This window comes from Centruroides vittatus, unplaced genomic scaffold (assembly GCF_030686945.1).
Source record: "Centruroides vittatus isolate TY-2023 unplaced genomic scaffold, ASM3068694v2 contig_1776, whole genome shotgun sequence".
Classification (NCBI taxonomy): Eukaryota; Metazoa; Arthropoda; class Arachnida; order Scorpiones; family Buthidae; genus Centruroides; species Centruroides vittatus.
Genome location: NW_027121087.1, coordinates 239,579 through 258,521, shown reverse-complemented (window position 1 = coordinate 258,521; position 18,943 = coordinate 239,579). Strand labels below are relative to the sequence as shown.

The following is an 18,943-nucleotide window of genomic DNA, read 5'->3' as shown; positions in this document are numbered from 1 at the left end:
GTAGAGTAGCGCTATAAATTCCCCCTTTTGGTTTTAATCCTCTAATTCTCTTCGTACGTTCAATTGTTTCCGGCTTTGATACTTCATCTAATCAGAAAATATTACAATATTTATATTTGATATTGTCATTATATTTGACTGTAATTAAACTATTTATATTTGCTATTCGTTTACTAAAATAGATTTGTATTGTATTGCCATCTGACAATAAACGATAATTATAGCTTCTCGATTTTCTATTAATTGACATTTATAAGTAATTCATTTTAAAAATATGACTTTTAAATAAGTTAAATTTACTAATTTCAATTTTAAAATTAAAATATTTAATTAATAATTAATTTTTTACACATCGAAAGCGAAGTTACAACGTTAGCTTTTATTATTTAATTGTTTTCGTATTAAGAATAATAAATATACGTTGAATATAAAGATTTTAATGTTAAAGATTTTGGAATGAAATTTTATACTCGTCTCTCGTTTTCTCATTTTTAGATACAACAGTACAGAGAGAAGAATGTAAATAACCGTTTATCAATACGTCGGGAATTCTCATTTTAATTTGCACTCGATATAGTGAATCTGGAGACCATGCCACACTTTCTTTTTGACGGGGAAGTCGGATGTAGTTTATTCATTTGCGTGCTTTCGATGCGATTACAAAATTCTGGAAGGTGTTTCGAAGTCGCGTATTGGCACACAAAAACAAAAGATTGAGTTTTGTTTCCGTAATAATTCTGATTTCCTTTTTACGTGCACGTTACGCATTTTACCCTGACAGTCTATGGAATCATTTAAACATACATATCTATTCAAGATCAGTGGTTGCAGACAATAGAATCTAGAACAATAGTTACGTTATTTATTAACGGGTTTTCTTACTTTATAATACATTTAAGTAAGTATAACTGTTTTACTCTTTTTCAAAATAATTTCCGTAGAAAAAATGAGTGCTTTTTCGATAATTTTTATACATTTTGTGTTAACTTACTCTGTGTGGTTTTTGCCTGTCTGCCCATATAAAATCTTGTAATTCAATTTCCACTCACTTCCCAATTAAATGCTAAAACAAGAAGACTTTCGATAATTTAGTATACCGTATATAAAACTAAGGCCCAGACTATAAATTCAGACCACTTGGGGAAGTGAGTTCAGGCAGCCAAAATGTACAGTTCAATTACAATACAGTGCAATCCCAGTTTGTAAGTTTGCAGAGTAAATTGAAGATGAAATGCGATTAGTTTCAGTTTTATTTTATGAGGAAATAGCAACTGTTATACCTGGTACACTAAAATGGACATCAATTACGTGAAATACCTGGAAATAAACTATCTTGAATCGAGAGATAATGGCTGTTTTTGTGGACCACACTGCCGTAGAAAAGCGTGTCAACGAGGGAATGAGTGATGCGAGTGAGTGTACTAGTATAAGCGGGATAAATTGTACTGTTTTCTAACAAGCGAGGCTTACTGTATAAATTTAAAAGAAATTTGAAGCACTTCCAATTAAAGGCCTGTGCCAAACGAGTGCATCGCTCTTTAGGGAATGGGACTGAGTATTTCTGTATTTTAACGGTATAACCTCTACAGACTTAATTCCTATCTAACAGATAAATCACATAAACTATCTTGTCTACGCCTGTATATAATTAGAATATTTAAAAAATAGAATTTTTTAATTAATTTTCTGGCTATTATATATAATAGGAAAGTATAGCGATCGGTCAAAAAATGACCCTCCCCCAAGATTTTTACATTTTTGGACTCGGGACACCTCTAAACGTAGAGAAATGCAAAAAATCGGGTGTTTTTTTTTTGTATGTATGGATGTTAGTGTGTGGGGGCACAATTTTGTTCACCCTCTTTGAAGCTTAATAACACCTGTGTTTTTGTCGAAAATTTCTAAAATTTTGCAAGGAGATTTGTGTATTTTTTTTATAAAACTCATCATTATCCTCAAAATTGCCATTTTATAATAGTTAAAAATATAAAAAGTTTTTAATAATAAACTGTCATAACAGATAGCGCCACGAAATGTTGCCGGAAAAGTTAAGCAACTCGTTGCTGGATTTATTTTTTATTGTTTTAATTATACACTTGCTATTATTTTTGCCACCACATATGAAAATCGTAGAAAAGTTAGATTTTAGTTTTCTTCGAATAGCATGAAGTTTTATAGACAAAGTTTTAGATGAATAGCATTAAAAAAAAGTTCTTTTGTTAAAAAGATGCTTGAATTTCTTCCTTCTACTTTAAAATAGTTTCTAATATATAATTTTTGAATCACTACAAGTGATTAAATTCCCCATTTTTTCATTTTATAAATGATCGTTACCATTTGTATATTTTTCACGTATTATTCAAATTAAACTCGTACACTAAAGAATAGGAAATGTTATTCAAATAAATATTTGCATATAATGCAAATACAGTAGAGCATCGATTATCCGACCCCCGATCAACCGTCACATCGGTTAACCGACCGCGTTCTAGTCTGCAAATTCAATTGTTCGCTAGTGATGTGGCGCTACAATATTTGGCTATGTCTTGGCAACTTTAATATTATTTTTGCGTGTTTTAGCTGGCAACTCTGGCCCGACCATGAAAGGGAGCCAGTATTTAAACGAGGTAAATTAATTTTCTACTCTGTCTTTATTTTTGTATTTATTTTGTGCAAAATAAAGAAATAATTTTTAACGATACAATAGCGACGATTATTTTTTTTAAAAATTGTTAGGCTTAACATCGATGAAAATTCAACGCGAAGTAGGTTAATAGCGATTTACTAATGTACTAATTACATGGGATAAACTAATATACTACTATATTATACTAATGTATTTTTTCATACTTTTCGGTTATCCGTTTTATCAGTTATCCGACCAACTCCAGTCACCAATTGAGTCGGATAATCGATGCTCTACTGTATTTATTTAAATAATATTTCAGAAATGTCTATAAACAATAAAATTATTTTTTATGGTTTTGACAGATCACATTTAGATCAATCACACACAAATAATTATTGTTTTGCTTTCTTTACAGAAGAAAAGAAGCTACAACTTTTTGGTTTTATTTGGTTAAGGGCCCACTTGAGCAAGTGACATGGATGAGTAGGACGGAGCCAACAGAGAAAACATCCTCCTACATTGTAAGTTATAGACGTGCGCAGATTACACGGGAGAACGAAGTACACAATGATCTTTATTCTGGTTAAAGAAAACAAAGCAGAAAAGTACAGTACATATCGAAGCTACTTACCATTGGCGACATTCTCTAAGACGAGGATTTTAGAGTATATCTGCCTCCGTATTTTTCTGTACTAAATATACCTGTAAACATAGCAATTCAGTATTTATATGTAATAAGCATGTATTTTTTATAAAATTATTGACGTTTAAAGAAATCAGTAAGAATAATAGGGTAACTGTACCATATTCCGCCTACCCTAACTATTGTGAGCTTCTGTGGACAATACGATGGACAAGAAAAGCAAACATAACCAAAAAAAAGCACCAACCTTCTTATAGTATGTAATCGAAGAAATACTTACCAATAAGTAAGACAAAGATCAACAATACAAACTTCATATTTGATTCTGTCAACGGTACTTTACCGCAATGTTCTAATTTCAAATAATAAATCGTAATTTGCTAATTTTATCAAACTTACTTGTTAGTGACATGAGTGTTTCGTAGATTTATATACGGTGATTATTAAAATCCTCCCAAAGTTGTACATACGACAGAAAAATAATAAAAGTCATTAGAAATATGAAAGCAAAAGAAAACGAGCAAATATTTATTGTGGTTTCGTTACAATGCCGGGCTGCAATTTTTAATCATGTTCTTAATTAATTCAATTTAAAATAGAATACATGTTATCTCGAATTAGTGGTGTACATCATTAACAATAGAGTCGTGCCGGTCATTTATGTAACATCTTCGGGCAGTTTGAATTGAAATAACGTGATTTCCGGTTTGCATCGTAAGTTCTTATATAATTAATCGGGGTTTCCTGCCTATAAAAGAAAAGACAGATATGGAAACCTTATCTAACTTCATTCTTGAGATTAAGGAAAGACAGACTGACAGCAGCGGGAACTTAAAGATCTACAATTTTTTTTTTTTTTCAAATTGCAGCCCATATGTAAGAATAATAGAAATTTACATAATAGTAACAAATGAAAAAGTTTTCATATTTTTAAAATAACTACGGTATATAATTTCTACTAGTTGCATTTGGGAGGATTTTCAAGCATAAATTAATTTGTTATAAACATCAAAGCAGGCCTTATCCTAAGGATATTTTCCTACTGCACAAAAATCAGGTTTGTAGTGCCTGTAAAATAGTAACTTTGGAATTAATTTTATCTGCTTTTGTAGATGACATTTTTTTTCAATAGCTTCAAGGATGTGTTGCAACAGCCTTCCGCTATTATAACACATCCCAAATTTTTCATAATTATTTCTATATCCAATGGTTGTATCAAGAACGCTCTGTTAGCCGAAAGAAACTCCAGATGAAAATGTCTTTCCAACACGAGAATAAGCAAAAGAGTTGTCAAAGAGTAGCAGAACTGTTCTTTACTTTTTCTGCAGTTCTGTGCCCCAACTCATAAATCATTTCAGAAAAATAGTGGAAGTTATCCATGCATTCTTTCTTGTTGGCATAATACTCAACTGGTAAACAGTACTCAACTGTGTAATCACTGTGCTCGTACTGATTCCATTGTTTTGTCTATATATATATATGTTTTACCGACATAAAATCATCATCATGAAAACAAGTTATTTTTCTTTAAATAGTTCTTTAATATTTTACATTTTCTTGTAATATTTTTTCCATCCCTATCGCTTATTGTTAACCTTTTTAAATATATTTTCTTAATTTTTCTACATCTCCCTTTATTTGATGTTTTATATTTCTTCTATCATTCTGCTTTATTCTAATCTATGTTATTGCTTTATCGATCTCTGATACAATATTAATTTGCTTTATTATTAACGGCATATTATATTCCAATCGTAATTTCAAAATATTATTTATCGATCTGGGTATTTTTAAAATTGTCTTATTTACTATTAACTTACTTTCCCAATTTCGTTTTTTACTTGGTGTTGGATATCCAAAAATTGTTGAAGTTTCCGATCTTTTCCTCCTTTGTATTGCCAGTCAACAATTTCCTGTAATGGACTAATGTTTCTTGTACAGTTAATACATCTAAAAAGATATATTAACCAACCAAGAGCGCTGTATCTAAGATCACAGCCAACGAGCTAGAATATACTAGAGTAGCTGTAAATAGAGTCAAAACATTGAAGTCTGTACTACGTATTGGGCAGGATTGTCGCTTTAGAATCTATTTTTCTCATCTAAATCTAGTTTGTTTTGTTTGCCCCTAGATTTGAAATTTAGGCAACTAGATACAGTAGAATCCCGCTAGTCCGAATACCGCCTAATCCGAACATGTTTCAGTCGGTAGAGAGGAAATTTTCTAACTCTCAAAATATACGTTTTTTTTTTTTTTTTTTTTTTTTTTTTGTATCTTCCAGTTGAATTTAAATGGTATTAATGGTACAAAAAGATTTAGAAATCCACAACAAAAAAATTGTATTTTATTGTAGTACTGTATTAATTCAGTACTGTATTAATTTCTACCTTCTTAAATCAGAGGTAAGAAAAGCCATAAATACATTAAGAAATCACAAAGCTCCGGGACCTGATAACCTAACCTCCGAAATTTTAAAAGCAATGGGAGAACCGGGTGTTGATATATTTCATAAAATCTGCTCCTTAATTTGGAAATCTGAGAGATGGCCAGAAGAATGGTGTAAACCAATATTTATTTCAATTTATAAAAATGATGCACCAACAGATTGTAGTAACTACAGAACTATCACCCTAATGCCAGTAAAGTAATGCTCCAAATAATTAATAACCGTTTGAAACCCTTCCTATTACCTGAAATAGCTGAAGAACAGTCAGGGTTTATCCTTGGTAAAGGAACTCGTGAACAAATCTTGAACGCTCGACAAATCATTGAAAAAGCCTATGAATTTAATGTCAAAGCTTACCTTTATTTCGTAGACTATGCTAAAGCCTTTGATTGTGTAAAATGGCACAAATTGTGTCCCGCTCTCCAGAACATGGGAGTCCCGCGCCATCTTATTTCGATGATCAGAAATTTATATGAGAGCAACTCTGCAAGAGTAAGAGTTAACAAAACTATGTCTAATACATTTACATCTGAAGCTGGTGTAAGACAGGGATGTATTCTTTCCCCTTTACTCTTTAATGCTTATTCTGAAATAATCACGAGAAGGGTATTAAATAACTGGGACAGAGGCATTTCTGTCGGGGGCCGTAAAGTTAACAACCTGAGATACGCTGAAGATACACTTATTATAGCATCCAGTGAATCAGAACTGGAATATATTATGAAAAGTCTTGAAACTGAGAGCAGGGAATATGGATTGCTGATTAATGGAAGTAAAACGAAAGTATGATAATTGATCGTTCCTTGACACAGACTAAGGACAACCTTTGACACCGAAGCCGTGAGCCCGAAGAGGAACTGGAAAATTACCAACACGAAATGCATTTTTAAATAGGCGAAATAAAGGGAACTGGTTTAATCTTGGTCTCTGTTAATGGTGGATAATTAAGAAAGATGATAAATATCACTACTCTCATTATTGAAAGAAGAAACCTTTACTTATAACTTTTTATATTTTTAATTATTATCGAATGGCAAAAAGCTTAATTTTGAGAGTACTGATGAGTTTTAAAAGAAAACTGTAAATGTTAATAACGAATAACATCTTCATTAAGTCCTCTCTCTCTCTCGAGATATGACACGTGATAACTTTCTATCTCCCCACCCATTTAATATTAAGGAGCTATGATGCTATTAAATAATAATAAGGAGCATTGATTTTATTAAATTAATCAAGGAGCAACGCTCCTTATACATAAGCTATCATGCCAAATTTCATTTCTTATAGATGCCAACACACATACACGAAATATTTTTTTCATTTTTACTTTTTTGAATTCAAAAAGTCTCAAAACGTGGAGATTTTCAAAAAACTCTGAGGGTAAAATTTGACACGATTCCAATGCCTTCCCTTGTTATGTATATATAACAGCCGGGAGAGTAAAATTAAGAATGTTTAGAAATGCATTTAACTTATCGCTACATAACATTTCGTCTTGTTTAGAAACGTTTAAATAAAAGGGTTAAAGAAAGAAATGTCTTGTTATTTACTTTTAAAATTAAAAAAAAAAAAATCCCTAAGTAGGGTCTTTTTGACTCGCACCATCTTATTTAAAGGTTAAAACTGTTCCTTTCCATTGCACACTTTTACACATCGAGTTAGATTATTATAGTTGCCTTTACACAAAACAAATGGCGCGTTTTCTTGGCTAAAAGGAAAATGGCGGACGTATATTCAATTTTCTTCCAACATGGCGTCGCTAAAGCCACTCTATGGTCACATTTTCTAAATGCCTTGGTAGCTACCGGCAGTTACCGGTAACACCGGTTACAATTTCCAAACGCGCTTTGTTAGTATATTCTCGCTCGTTGGTTTTGACTTAAAGTAAAATGGCGGTCGACGGTACTCGTCGTTGCCACCAAGAGCGCTGTATCTAAAGTGACAGTACCACTATAGAGCACAACCATTATGTAGTATATTCTAGCCTCGTTGGCGACCACACAATGTTACAAATAAAAAAAATAAACTAAAATCACTTAATTGGCGACCATAGCCGAAACACTTTTCCTGGTCACTGAAACGCCATCAAAAGTACCCTAATTGAGAACTTTTCGCATAATCTGGCAGCTTGGGAGAGATTTCTTCATTAATTTCAAACAATAAATTGCTTATTGAAGCCCTAGGACATTGGGTACACCCCTCACTCCTATGAATAGTTTTTTTTTTTTTAACTCTTTCCACCCTGTGGGCACTAAGAGGGCCTCTTTTAGTAGGCCCATTATGGGTTCGGCCAGGCCCACAATGGGGCGACCGGGTGGTGAGGGACTGGGCCCGACATATCCGAACGGACCACCCCCCGAAAAATTCCTGGGGATTTTTCGACCCATTCGGATTCGATCCCGGGTCCCCCAGAGCGGTAGGCTGCCACCTTGACCGCTCGGCTATCCGGCCGCTCCTATGAATAGTTTATAAGTGGATTAGTCTGGTTTGACAATTTTGAATTTACGTTGGAAGGACTATATGGATAAACGTATATGTTTTAATGTGTAAATTATTTATCATTATTAAATATATATTTTTTATTTATTTATTTTTAAGCTTCTTTTGATATAAGAAAATTTTGACAGCGCCCCAAGCGGTAATAAGAAAACAAAACAATAACACTACACGTGATGAAACCATGTGTTAGTAAGTTGATTTTATTCTATAAAAAGACTAGCATAAATACATTTTTTTAAAATATTCATTGTCAAAGCAATGTATTACTATTACTTGTAGTTTCTTAATTGATTATATAAAACAATAGTTTTGGCAGTTAACTTTAGGTTATTTATATATTTATTTGTGTACACATACTGTATACAAATGTACAGCACATATACAAAACTTAATATTGCTGTACCGTATAACCAAATGTAATTCTATATTCTTTAAAATTGCAGTTAACTTGTTCAAACACTATTTCACTAGTAACTTCAGAAAACTATTTGTATTTTCATCTTCCTTCTAATGACAGATTAGTTCTCAAGATGATTTCTCCAATTGGTCCTATATTTAGCACCACCAAATAAATTCTGTCAATTTTATATTTTCTATTTTATTAATCAACTTGATTCATTGCAGGAAAAAAATGCTTCCTGGCCTTTTCTAAAAACAATTCTAATTATTTGCTTTTTCTCATTGTTTTCAAATAGTCTGCCATTATTTTTTGATATAACATGACATAAAATGTCACTAGTACTACCATAAACATTTTTCTATTGGTCTAAACATGAGGGAAGATCCAATGGAAACAGAAAAATTGAAGTATGGGTATCCCTCGTTTGACATGATTCCGCTTTAACACAGTTTTGGAAATCCTCTGTATAAAATTTCACAATTTTTTTAGTACAAACTTTGTTATTCAATATTCTTTTTATTCGAGTAAGCATGTGTGTTGTCTCAAATTTTCCCACGGATTTTAGGGTGTCAAAATTTTCAATTTATTTTGTACCTTTCGTCAGGTTTACTTTAATGAAAACTGATAGTCCAATTTTTTTCCTTCTTGTCCTAGCTATCTGGGTGTTGTTGTTATTGCTTTCAGACTTTAATCTTTAAGTCTGTCACTGTTTTGTTTTTACAGATTGATCTTTGTATTTAATAAAGTTTATTTAAACATGTTTAGGTAAATGTTATTGAACTATTTTAACTGTAAGTAAGTAATCATTCGAAAAAACGAACAAAATACAGAGGTATTCTGTACTTGACTTAACAAACACAAGTTGCTAGAACAAATTTTTGGTTAATAACATATTTTTATTTTGTCATCCATAAAAATTTTTTATGGTAAAAATGTTAAAAATGAAGATGTTACTGATATTTCTGATATTTCAACAAAAAATCTCAAAAAATGACAATACTTTGTAAGAAGAAAATGCCCTCGTTTAACTAAAATTAATATTAACATGTCATACAGTACTTTTTAATTTCACATTTGATTGTGACAATGTCATGATAAATAATTGCTCATTATTGATTGCTTTAATAAACATAGGGTAGATGTACCAGTTTTGGCCAGTGTACCAGTTCTGGCCAGGAAACAAATTTAACTTAAAAATGTAATCACCACGTATTCAAATCTGTCCAATGAAACAAACTTTTATTGTTAACTGTTCACACAGTTAACAATAAAAGTTTGTTTCATTTGTAATTATATTTTTAAGTTAAATTTGTTTTCTGGCCAGAACTGGTACTACACTGGCCAAAACTGGTACATCTACCCTATTTCTCTTAGTAATGAAACAGAAGAGTATAATTTTTGGAACCTAATGTTTTGTATTAGTCCTTTGTTTTGCATAGCATGGATTTGCATAACACGACACTTTCGGATTGTAACTACCAGGTTATACAAGAGATACCAGTACTCGTATTTTCTAGTTTAGATTTTTGATCAGATTTTAGTTAACATAAACTTCTGGACAAAAAATGACCTCAGTTTTCTGTTTCTGATGCATCATTGCATTTTCCAGTGATGTGGAAACCAGCCTTTAGTGCTATGGTTGAGATTGTGGTTTTATTGCCTTATTCTTCAGCTACAAGTAAACTGAGTTTGAGGAAATTGCCATATGAACATGGAATGGAAGGAAAGGAAAATTTAACTGCATGCTGATATGGCATTGTACTGAGTACCTTGCCTAAAAACTCTCCAATACTAGAAAAGTAAAACTGCTGTACCTGCCAACATTGCCAGTCCAGCTGTCAAAACCAAAACAACTATGCAATCCCTATCTCACCATCAGACTGCACCTGCAAAATAGTCAAGAATTAGCCACTGTTGTCACATCACCACATTGGGGGATATGCTGGCACACCCACCAATTGGCAAGCTATATAATTGTATTCTTTCCTATGTAGCATTTGATAGATTCATTGGTTCCATACTGATGACTTGATTAAACTATGTCATTTGACTATTTTAGATCAGGTTTGTGACTGATGTGATAATTCGTTTTCCTTTCTCAGTGGAATGTTTGACTGATTTCTCTTAGACACTTCATTTTAAAGATTATTAATTTGTATTTTTTTACAATCACAACACAACAAAAGAACCTGTTACCAGTGTGTATCTTGCAAAAATCATTTTTTCGCAAACGTTTTCGAACTGTATGAAGTTCTTCTTCTTCTGTGAATACTCAAAAATAGAACAGGAGCTTTCAAACCAAAAAAATCGAATTCTGCTGCAACGGGTATGCGCCATTATGGGTATTAGTTACTGGCGATACTTGTCCAAAAGGAGTTACCAGGCCGGTGAAAGGTTGAGCTCTTCTTTTTGGTTGATGCATTTACTTGTATGGCTCATTTTATATATAGCCATAGCTTCTAACCATTTTATGTGGTCTGGGTGGGGTGTGGTTGCAATGATTTTAGCTTTGTCGAACTCTGCCTCTATGTCTTGGTCGGATGCATATATACTTAGGGCCGTGGTCAGCCTTCCATGTTGTAGATGAGTTTTTGCCATCTGTTATCCATTAGAGGGATAGAGTATAAATATATATATATATATATATAACCATTAATTTATTGTTTAAATAGATTTTTTTAACTAATAACGTATCTTTCTGTGGAAAATAAGATGATTAGATCGCTAACTTTATATCATGCAGATGATACAGAACACACACTATATATATATATATATGATTCAATAAAAATAAATATCATTTTCTTGCAATAAATTTGATAAATCTTTTATATTTATATTTTTATATAAATATTAATTTTATATTATTAAATTATGATGAAAATTCATTTTCTTTTTTCTTTACAGTGTTTTGAATACATTAAGAAAAAGTAACAGAAAATGCATGTTATAAGAAATAAAAACGTTTTTGAATTTATTAATCAGGCATTGTGTAATAATTTGAAATTTGTGACGTCGGCAAATATCGTCTGCGATAAATGTGGACAAATAGGAGTGTGTAGTGCTCAGTCATCTGATCAGTTTATAGTTAAAGAAGGTAAAACTGGATTATGTTCAAAATATTTGGCTAGTTTCTTGGGATGTTCTCATCTGACTGCAATTAATGTTATGGCTGACTGTCCAAGGATAATAACTACTAAACCTGACCATCTACAAAAATCATTAGAAACTTTAAAAAAACATTTTGAGTATTTAGACATTATTAAAAACTCGTCGGTACTTGTTCTAAAACCATTTAGAATTGAAGAACTTATTCGAATTTTAGAAGAAATTGGAGTGTCAAAAATTACTGTAGATAAAATTGTAAGGTAAGTTATTTTCATTTTATATTTATGATGTAATAACATAAAAACCACGTTTTAATTTATATAGATATGTCAATTTAATTTGCACATTCAGTGCATGACTTTACTAGTCGAATTTTTATTTCGTAACTTTCTTTTTTGTTTTGTTTTTCTTTTTTACACAGCAGCCATTAGCTACGTAGAGTTGTTTAGCTATGTCATTAAAACTATGAAACACACGAATTCCTGGAGTGTGGATTAAATTGTCGTAATTCGTGTACGTTTTGAAGAACATCTGAAATGCATGTATTATGTAAACCAATAGATCACAAGCTATTTTCTCTTTTATATTTAAAATATGTAATATACTAACTTTGAATTATTCAATTATTTGAATGAACTAAGTTTGAATTAACCACATTCAACTTTATTATAAATTAAAAACCTATATTATTTGAAAAAATTCAAAATATTTTTAATTAAAAAAGATATTGTAAATAAATGTGCAAAAGTGTACACCACAGGTCAGTAGAATTATCGGTATCAGTGCACTTTTTGTTCTACATATATATCTTATTTGAATATCTTTTGGTTATTTATTCTGAACTTTTCACACCGAAAAAGCTGAATTTTATTTCATTGATATTGTAAATGAATTTATTCTGTCAAATTATGACTGTTATTCTATGGAGACTGTGGAAGAATTTGAGATAGCAATGATCTAGATTGGGGCTTCCTAAACTATGGGTCGCAACGCCAAATGGGGTTACAAAGCAAAATTGAAACAGTTGAATTTGAAGAAACGATTGGATTTTATTCATTATCACTAAAGTGTAATTTACTTTCATTAATATTTGTACACTTAAAGCAAATCCTAAAACTGGTTTTTTATATTTGTATGTATGTATATTGTCCATAACTACTTTATTTGTTTGCTTGCAAACAAATAAAGTAGTTATGGACAATATTTCTATGTCTATCTTATATTTAATACCCGACCTGTGGTTGTGGGATCATGAATAAAAAAGTTTAGGAAGCACTGACCTAGATGAATGGAAATGGTAGAATTTCTGATATAAACTAAGAGATTTTATTTCTGTAAAGAAATCTATTGTTTTTAATATATTATTCAGTAATTATGAAATATTTTAAAATATGATTAACATTTTTTTTTATAAATTAATTTATTACATTCAGTTTTAGAATAATTCTGTAATATTATGAATACTATAATTATGCTTTAATAAACATACTACATACATTAATTTTATGTGAAGAATCTATAACAATGTATATCCCTGCAGAAAATTGTAAAAACAAATAACCTTCACACACTCCGTGCTTCCAAGGCAGTCTTTGAAAGAAAGATAATTACCAGAATGCAGTTTATAAGTTGTCATCTCAAATCTTAAGGTATTAAAATACTCTTTCTGTTTCATTTCTATTAAGAAAAATCATTATAGATATACATAAACAACCAAGCCCAAATATTCCATAATAATCATAATTTCCAGATTATTCAGACTACAGTTTGGCTATTAATAATTAATAGTCAATATAAAATAATATTTTCTAAACTTGGTTAGACTGCTATCTTATACTAACACAAACTAATAATTACAATAATTTTTTTAATTTAATTTAATATTTAATAATTATTAAACTTGTATGATTGATTGTGTGATAATGTCAATGTTATATTAGTGGTAGTTGAAGCTTTTTTTAATCATATTTTGTATGGTACTAATGTGTATGTTAATTGCAAGTATTTATTAGAAAATTAAATCTAAATCCATTAAAATAGGTCAGAGTTGTGTAAACAATGGACATATACAGTCGACTCCGCATAAGTTGACACCCGGATAACTCGTCACTCGTCGGTTACGTAGTAAATTTTTTGTGCTCCCGGCCGACTTACATAGGCATTAATGTTATTAACCTTAAAAAACTCTGTTTACTCGACATCGTTTAATTCGTCACCACTGGATAAATCAACATACTTTTTCTGTTTCACACTTTTTTGACGTCTGATAAGTCGACTCCCCTCCGGAAAAAATGAGTTCACACCGTACAATAAGCTGTGTGGCGTGAACTCATTTTTCAGGGGGTGGAGTCGACTTATCAGAATTCTAAAACGTGTGAAACAGAAAAAGTATGTTGATTTATCCAGTGGTGACAAATTAAACGATGTCGAGTAAACCAAGTTTTTTAACATTAATAACATTATTGCCTATGTAAGTCGGCCGGGACCACAGAAATTTAACGAATTAACCTATGGTGACGAGTTATCCGGGTGTCAACTTATGCGGAGTCGACTGTAGTTCACCATTGATGTCATTTCTTGCAAATGCATGAATAGATGATTGTCAGTCCAGTGGGTTAGTTTCAGGGCATCAGATAGTTGTATAGTGTGAATTAACTTTAATTTGTGATTGAAATTTAAGTATTAACTACCCCATTGCGTAATCCAAACTACTTTTCAAATTATCGAAAGGTAATTCGAAAAGCTCATACTTCTAAACTGCATTCTGGTAATTTCAATGACTGCCCCAGAGGCATGGGGTGTGTGAAGGTAGTGAAGATCTTTATTGTAATCCAGTGAAGATCTTTACGATAATCCGTCTCGAGTTAGTTCTTACGACTCGAGAATGTTCTTACGTTGGTTCGTGGAAAGGTACACCTCCACACTCAATCCAGTGAATATTTACAGTGTATTTACAAAACAAAATATTTCAGAATATACAAGTTTGACAACATTACACACACGGTACAACAAAGGTATGGTGTCTCACGTAACAGCTTGCCCTTTGGGGACTATTAGACTCTGGGGAATTCCGGTTGGTTTGTGGAGATGGCTCAACCGTATGACCTGTCCAGTCTCCGCACTTACCCGTCCCTGAGATCGTTGCCTGAGGAGCACACTCTCTCTACACTCAGCGGGCTGTCCAAGTGCCTGAGACTGTCGTACTATCCGTCTCTTGCCCTTCTCCCTGTTCCTCTCGCCATTCTTACTATTTAAAGAGTTCCTCGACGACAACTTACGACCAATCAGGGACTTTTTCCTTTCCCCGGAAGCTTTTAAAAACGTCTGCTCTCCTCCCGACGAAACAGCTTACCGTCACATCCGTTCCTTGTTTACATTTTTCTAGCCGACAAACATGTGGCAAACACATTGACGCGTACAGACGAGTCCCATAAACGGAGACGCTACACCCTTTGTCTTCCCGACCGTTTATAGACACAATGCCAGGTGGGACCAATTACCAAGGTCGTGTTGCATTTAGATCTGCCCTGCTAAAAGCGGACCTTTACAAAGGTTATTTGTTCCTACAATTATCAGCAGAGATATACATTCGTGGATTATCTGCATAAAATTACACATCTTTTGATAATTTGAAAAGTGATGTGGATATTTAATTTAATGTGAATATACCACATAAAATTTCAGTATCCTAAATTTTATCATAAAATTTTTCCAAGAATATTGCCTTGACAAATTTTCATAAATCTATATCATATTAGAAATTGAAATTTTATGAAATGTTAAAAACAATAAAATTTTCAATTAAATAAGAAAAACTAAAAATTTAACAAGAAAATATAGCTTTCGATGCTTGTTTTATTTAATAAAAAATTCTAATGAAAATACTTTAATAATGATTTTTTCAGATTTCCATCTATAATGGGTACAAGTGTGAAAACATTAATCAAAGAAGATATAATAAATAACCATGAAAAAATAATTAAGAACATGATAAAAGAATTAGATGCTCCAGTAGAATTAACTGATTTATGGCAAAGCAGAATACATAAAATATTATGGAAAAACATTGAAAATATGTCACCCAGATACATTCGAATGAGTATATTACATCAATATTTGACTTGGAAACTAAAATGCAATAAAAATGAAATTAGAAGAGGAATAAACAGATCTATCTACCCTCGTTGTTGTCAGACTTTAAGGAAGACTTTAAACGTGCTCATTAACGATTATAAGTTCTCAGAGAAAGAAGTGAGTAATGATTTAAAAATTCAATTTGTATTTTTCTTCTAATTTAATAATTTATGGAATAATAATCATTGAATGCAAGAATGTACTCATATACACTGGCAAAAATTGAAAGTGTTACACTCACTCACCCAGTATTGTCAAGACATGAAATTGAGACAAAAGAATCTCTTTTTGAAGGGTATTGAATGATCAAAAATTAAATGAAGTACAGTACATACAGTGGTATGGAAATTATAGAGACATTTGCTATGCAAAATTGCTATAGTATTTAGTTTATAAGTTGTGAAGTGTATTATGGAACATGTCTCTTTTTGGTCCACAGGTTGATAGTGACCAGCTATGCCATATTGACAAGTAAGAACTCCATACACTCAAATGTCTGACTTTGAAAGTGGTCAGATAATTGGCATGTCAGAAATGGGAGCATCATATCATGAAATTGCCTGAAGGACTGGCCATAGCATAATGTCAGCACAAACAGTGGTTACATGATAGATGCAGGAAGGGTCCAGTACTCGCAGACCTGGCACAGTCCATGCAGAAGAACAATGCCATGTGAAGACCGTCATATTCTGCGGACGGCAGTTGCTGATGGATGGGCGACGGCAGTACAGATCCAAGCAGTAGTTACTGCCAGAGTCACCCCACAGACAATTTTAAACCGATTGCTTGATGCTTGGCTGTGATCTCAGACCCTCACATAATGTGTTCCCTTAACCAGATTTCATTGCCAACAATGGCTAATGTGGTGTGCTGCTAGATGTAACTGGACACATGAATGGCATACAGTTGTTTAGTGATGAATCCTGATTCTGTCTAGGCCAATGTGATAGTCAGCAACATGTCCACTGGTGTATTGGAGAAAGAGCTCACCCTGCTGTGATTTCAGAATGCCACTCAGGTCCAACTCCTGGTGTCATGGTTTGGGGGCAATCAGTTACGACATGATCGAATTGGTGGTTGTTGAAAGCACAATGACCGCCCATCAGTTTGTGAACAGGGTGATCCATCCAATAGTCATACCTTTCATGAACACCATCCAAAATGGTATCTTCTAACAGGATAATGACCATCCTCATGCTGCTGTCATCACAAGACAGGCCTTGCAAAGTGTCACAATCATGCCCTCCCAGTTCCCAAATTTATCCCTTATAGCAGGGGTGGCCAACTTTTGTGCACATAAGATCTACTTTTTATCGTAAAAATGTGTCGCGATCGACTTTTTGTCATAGGCATAGTCTAAGTGGAGAGGGGAAAGTGTGAAATACATACTATGTTTATACACTGTTTCAGTACGAAGTGCACTCACTGCTTATGAGTTGAGTCATAACTGTGTGCATACAGTTGCGTTCGGTTACAAATATAATACATTAAGTCAAGACATTGCTAGCGATCGACCAAAATTGTCTTGGCGATCGACCGGTCGATCGCGATCGACTTGTTGGCCACCCCTGCCTTATAGAGTATGTCTGGGATGCATTGGGTAGATGGATTACGTCTCATAGCCATTCAGCACACACTGTACAACAACTGACTGCACAAGTTCTGCAGGCATGGAGAGATATACTCCAACAAGACATTCAAACACTTGTTGATTCAATGCCTGCAAGGATCCAAGAGTGTATCCATGCTCAAGGTGGACATACTTCTTACTGAAACATGTACCAAACAGCAATAACACTTTGCGTAATTCATTTCATTTTGTGATAATTTCTTCTGGATATGCTCCTGTTCATGTTTACCAAGTTTCGTGAAATTCCACCAATTCCAACTGGGTGTAACACTTTCAATTTCTGTGTGTAAATATGAGTATCTTTCAATGTTCAGTACATCCATCTTCTAAACATATTTTGCAAGCTCTGTATAAATATGAACAATTAATGTTTTATTTAGCACTTTGTTAAATATTTATGAAACATTAACTACAGTTTACAAAGCGGCCATTAATTAGATTTTTAAACATGAAAATATATTTACTTTTAGAAACTCACTTTTGGAAATAAAAATATGTTAACTAAATATTTATTAAATGCATTTTCAAATGTAATGTTACTTATAAGAACTTCTTATATTTCAGATACTCAGGAATGCATTTTTGATTAAAGCTAATCCCGACAACTTAAAAAAAATCTTTCAAAATTTTCCGACGCTTGCAGGATTGGATATAAAAGCATGCTTTAAGAGATATCCAGCATTAGTTAGTGTTCCGGCAGATAATATTCTAAAGGTTAATAATATATTGAAAGAAAATGGTTTCACTGATGAGCAACTGCAAAATCATTTAAGTGTATATCATTACAGTTTTTATAAAATTCAGAAGATATTAAAAGTCATTAACGACAATGCCGATTTAGCATTGAGAAAATTTTATCCAAATTCATTAAAACTCGTGGATAGATACGACACGGCAATAGAACGCCTCCACCATATACAAAGGAAAGGTTTACCCTGTATCACCTTATCTGTGCTGTTTAATCAAACCGAACTGGAAAAAATCGATCCTAACGTGAGACAATGTGTAATAGAAATAGCAGAATATTTAGCTTTAGAACTAAATAAAAGCAAGACCGAAATAATAGAGACACTGGAAATTTATCCAAATACCATATGGCCATCGTTACTGAATGCAAAAAAAGTTACCGAATATCTTTTAAGTAACGGAGTAACGAAAGAACAGATTTTGAACGGACTACCTATCGTATTTTATTCTCTTGATACAGTAGTAAAATTCTTTAGTAAATTTTCTCATTATAAAGTTCAACCGCAATGCGATTGGAAAAATCATAAAAATTATATTCAGTTATTATTATACTTTATAGAAAAAGAATCTGGGATTAATTTAGAAAATTTTAATCTGGAGAAAAATGAAAAACTTATGCTGAAAAGTTTTACGGACGAACATTCCGGTGAAAAAGAAAGTTGTATTGACGGTAATACATACGATTAAAAATACTTATTTGAAAATT

At 32.4% G+C, this 18,943-nt stretch overlaps 1 protein-coding gene across 2 annotated transcripts; it reads left to right on the top strand.

The window, feature by feature from the left end:
• The first annotated feature begins 8,291 nt into the window (after nt 1-8,291).
• Nucleotides 8,292-18,943, top strand: LOC136969280 (transcription termination factor 5, mitochondrial-like). Of its 2 annotated transcripts, none has more exons than XM_067263388.1 (4): nt 8,292-8,407; nt 11,526-11,986; nt 15,632-15,977; nt 18,055-18,943. In XM_067263388.1, exons 2-4 carry the CDS (start codon nt 11,559-11,561, stop codon nt 18,922-18,924), a joined length of 1,644 nt encoding a protein of 547 aa, XP_067119489.1. In that variant the 5' UTR covers nt 8,292-8,407; nt 11,526-11,558; the 3' UTR covers nt 18,925-18,943. The 2 variants fall into 2 exon arrangements, with proteins under 2 accessions (XP_067119489.1, XP_067119490.1); XM_067263389.1 differs by lacking the exon at nt 8,292-8,407 and adding an exon at nt 8,707-8,795.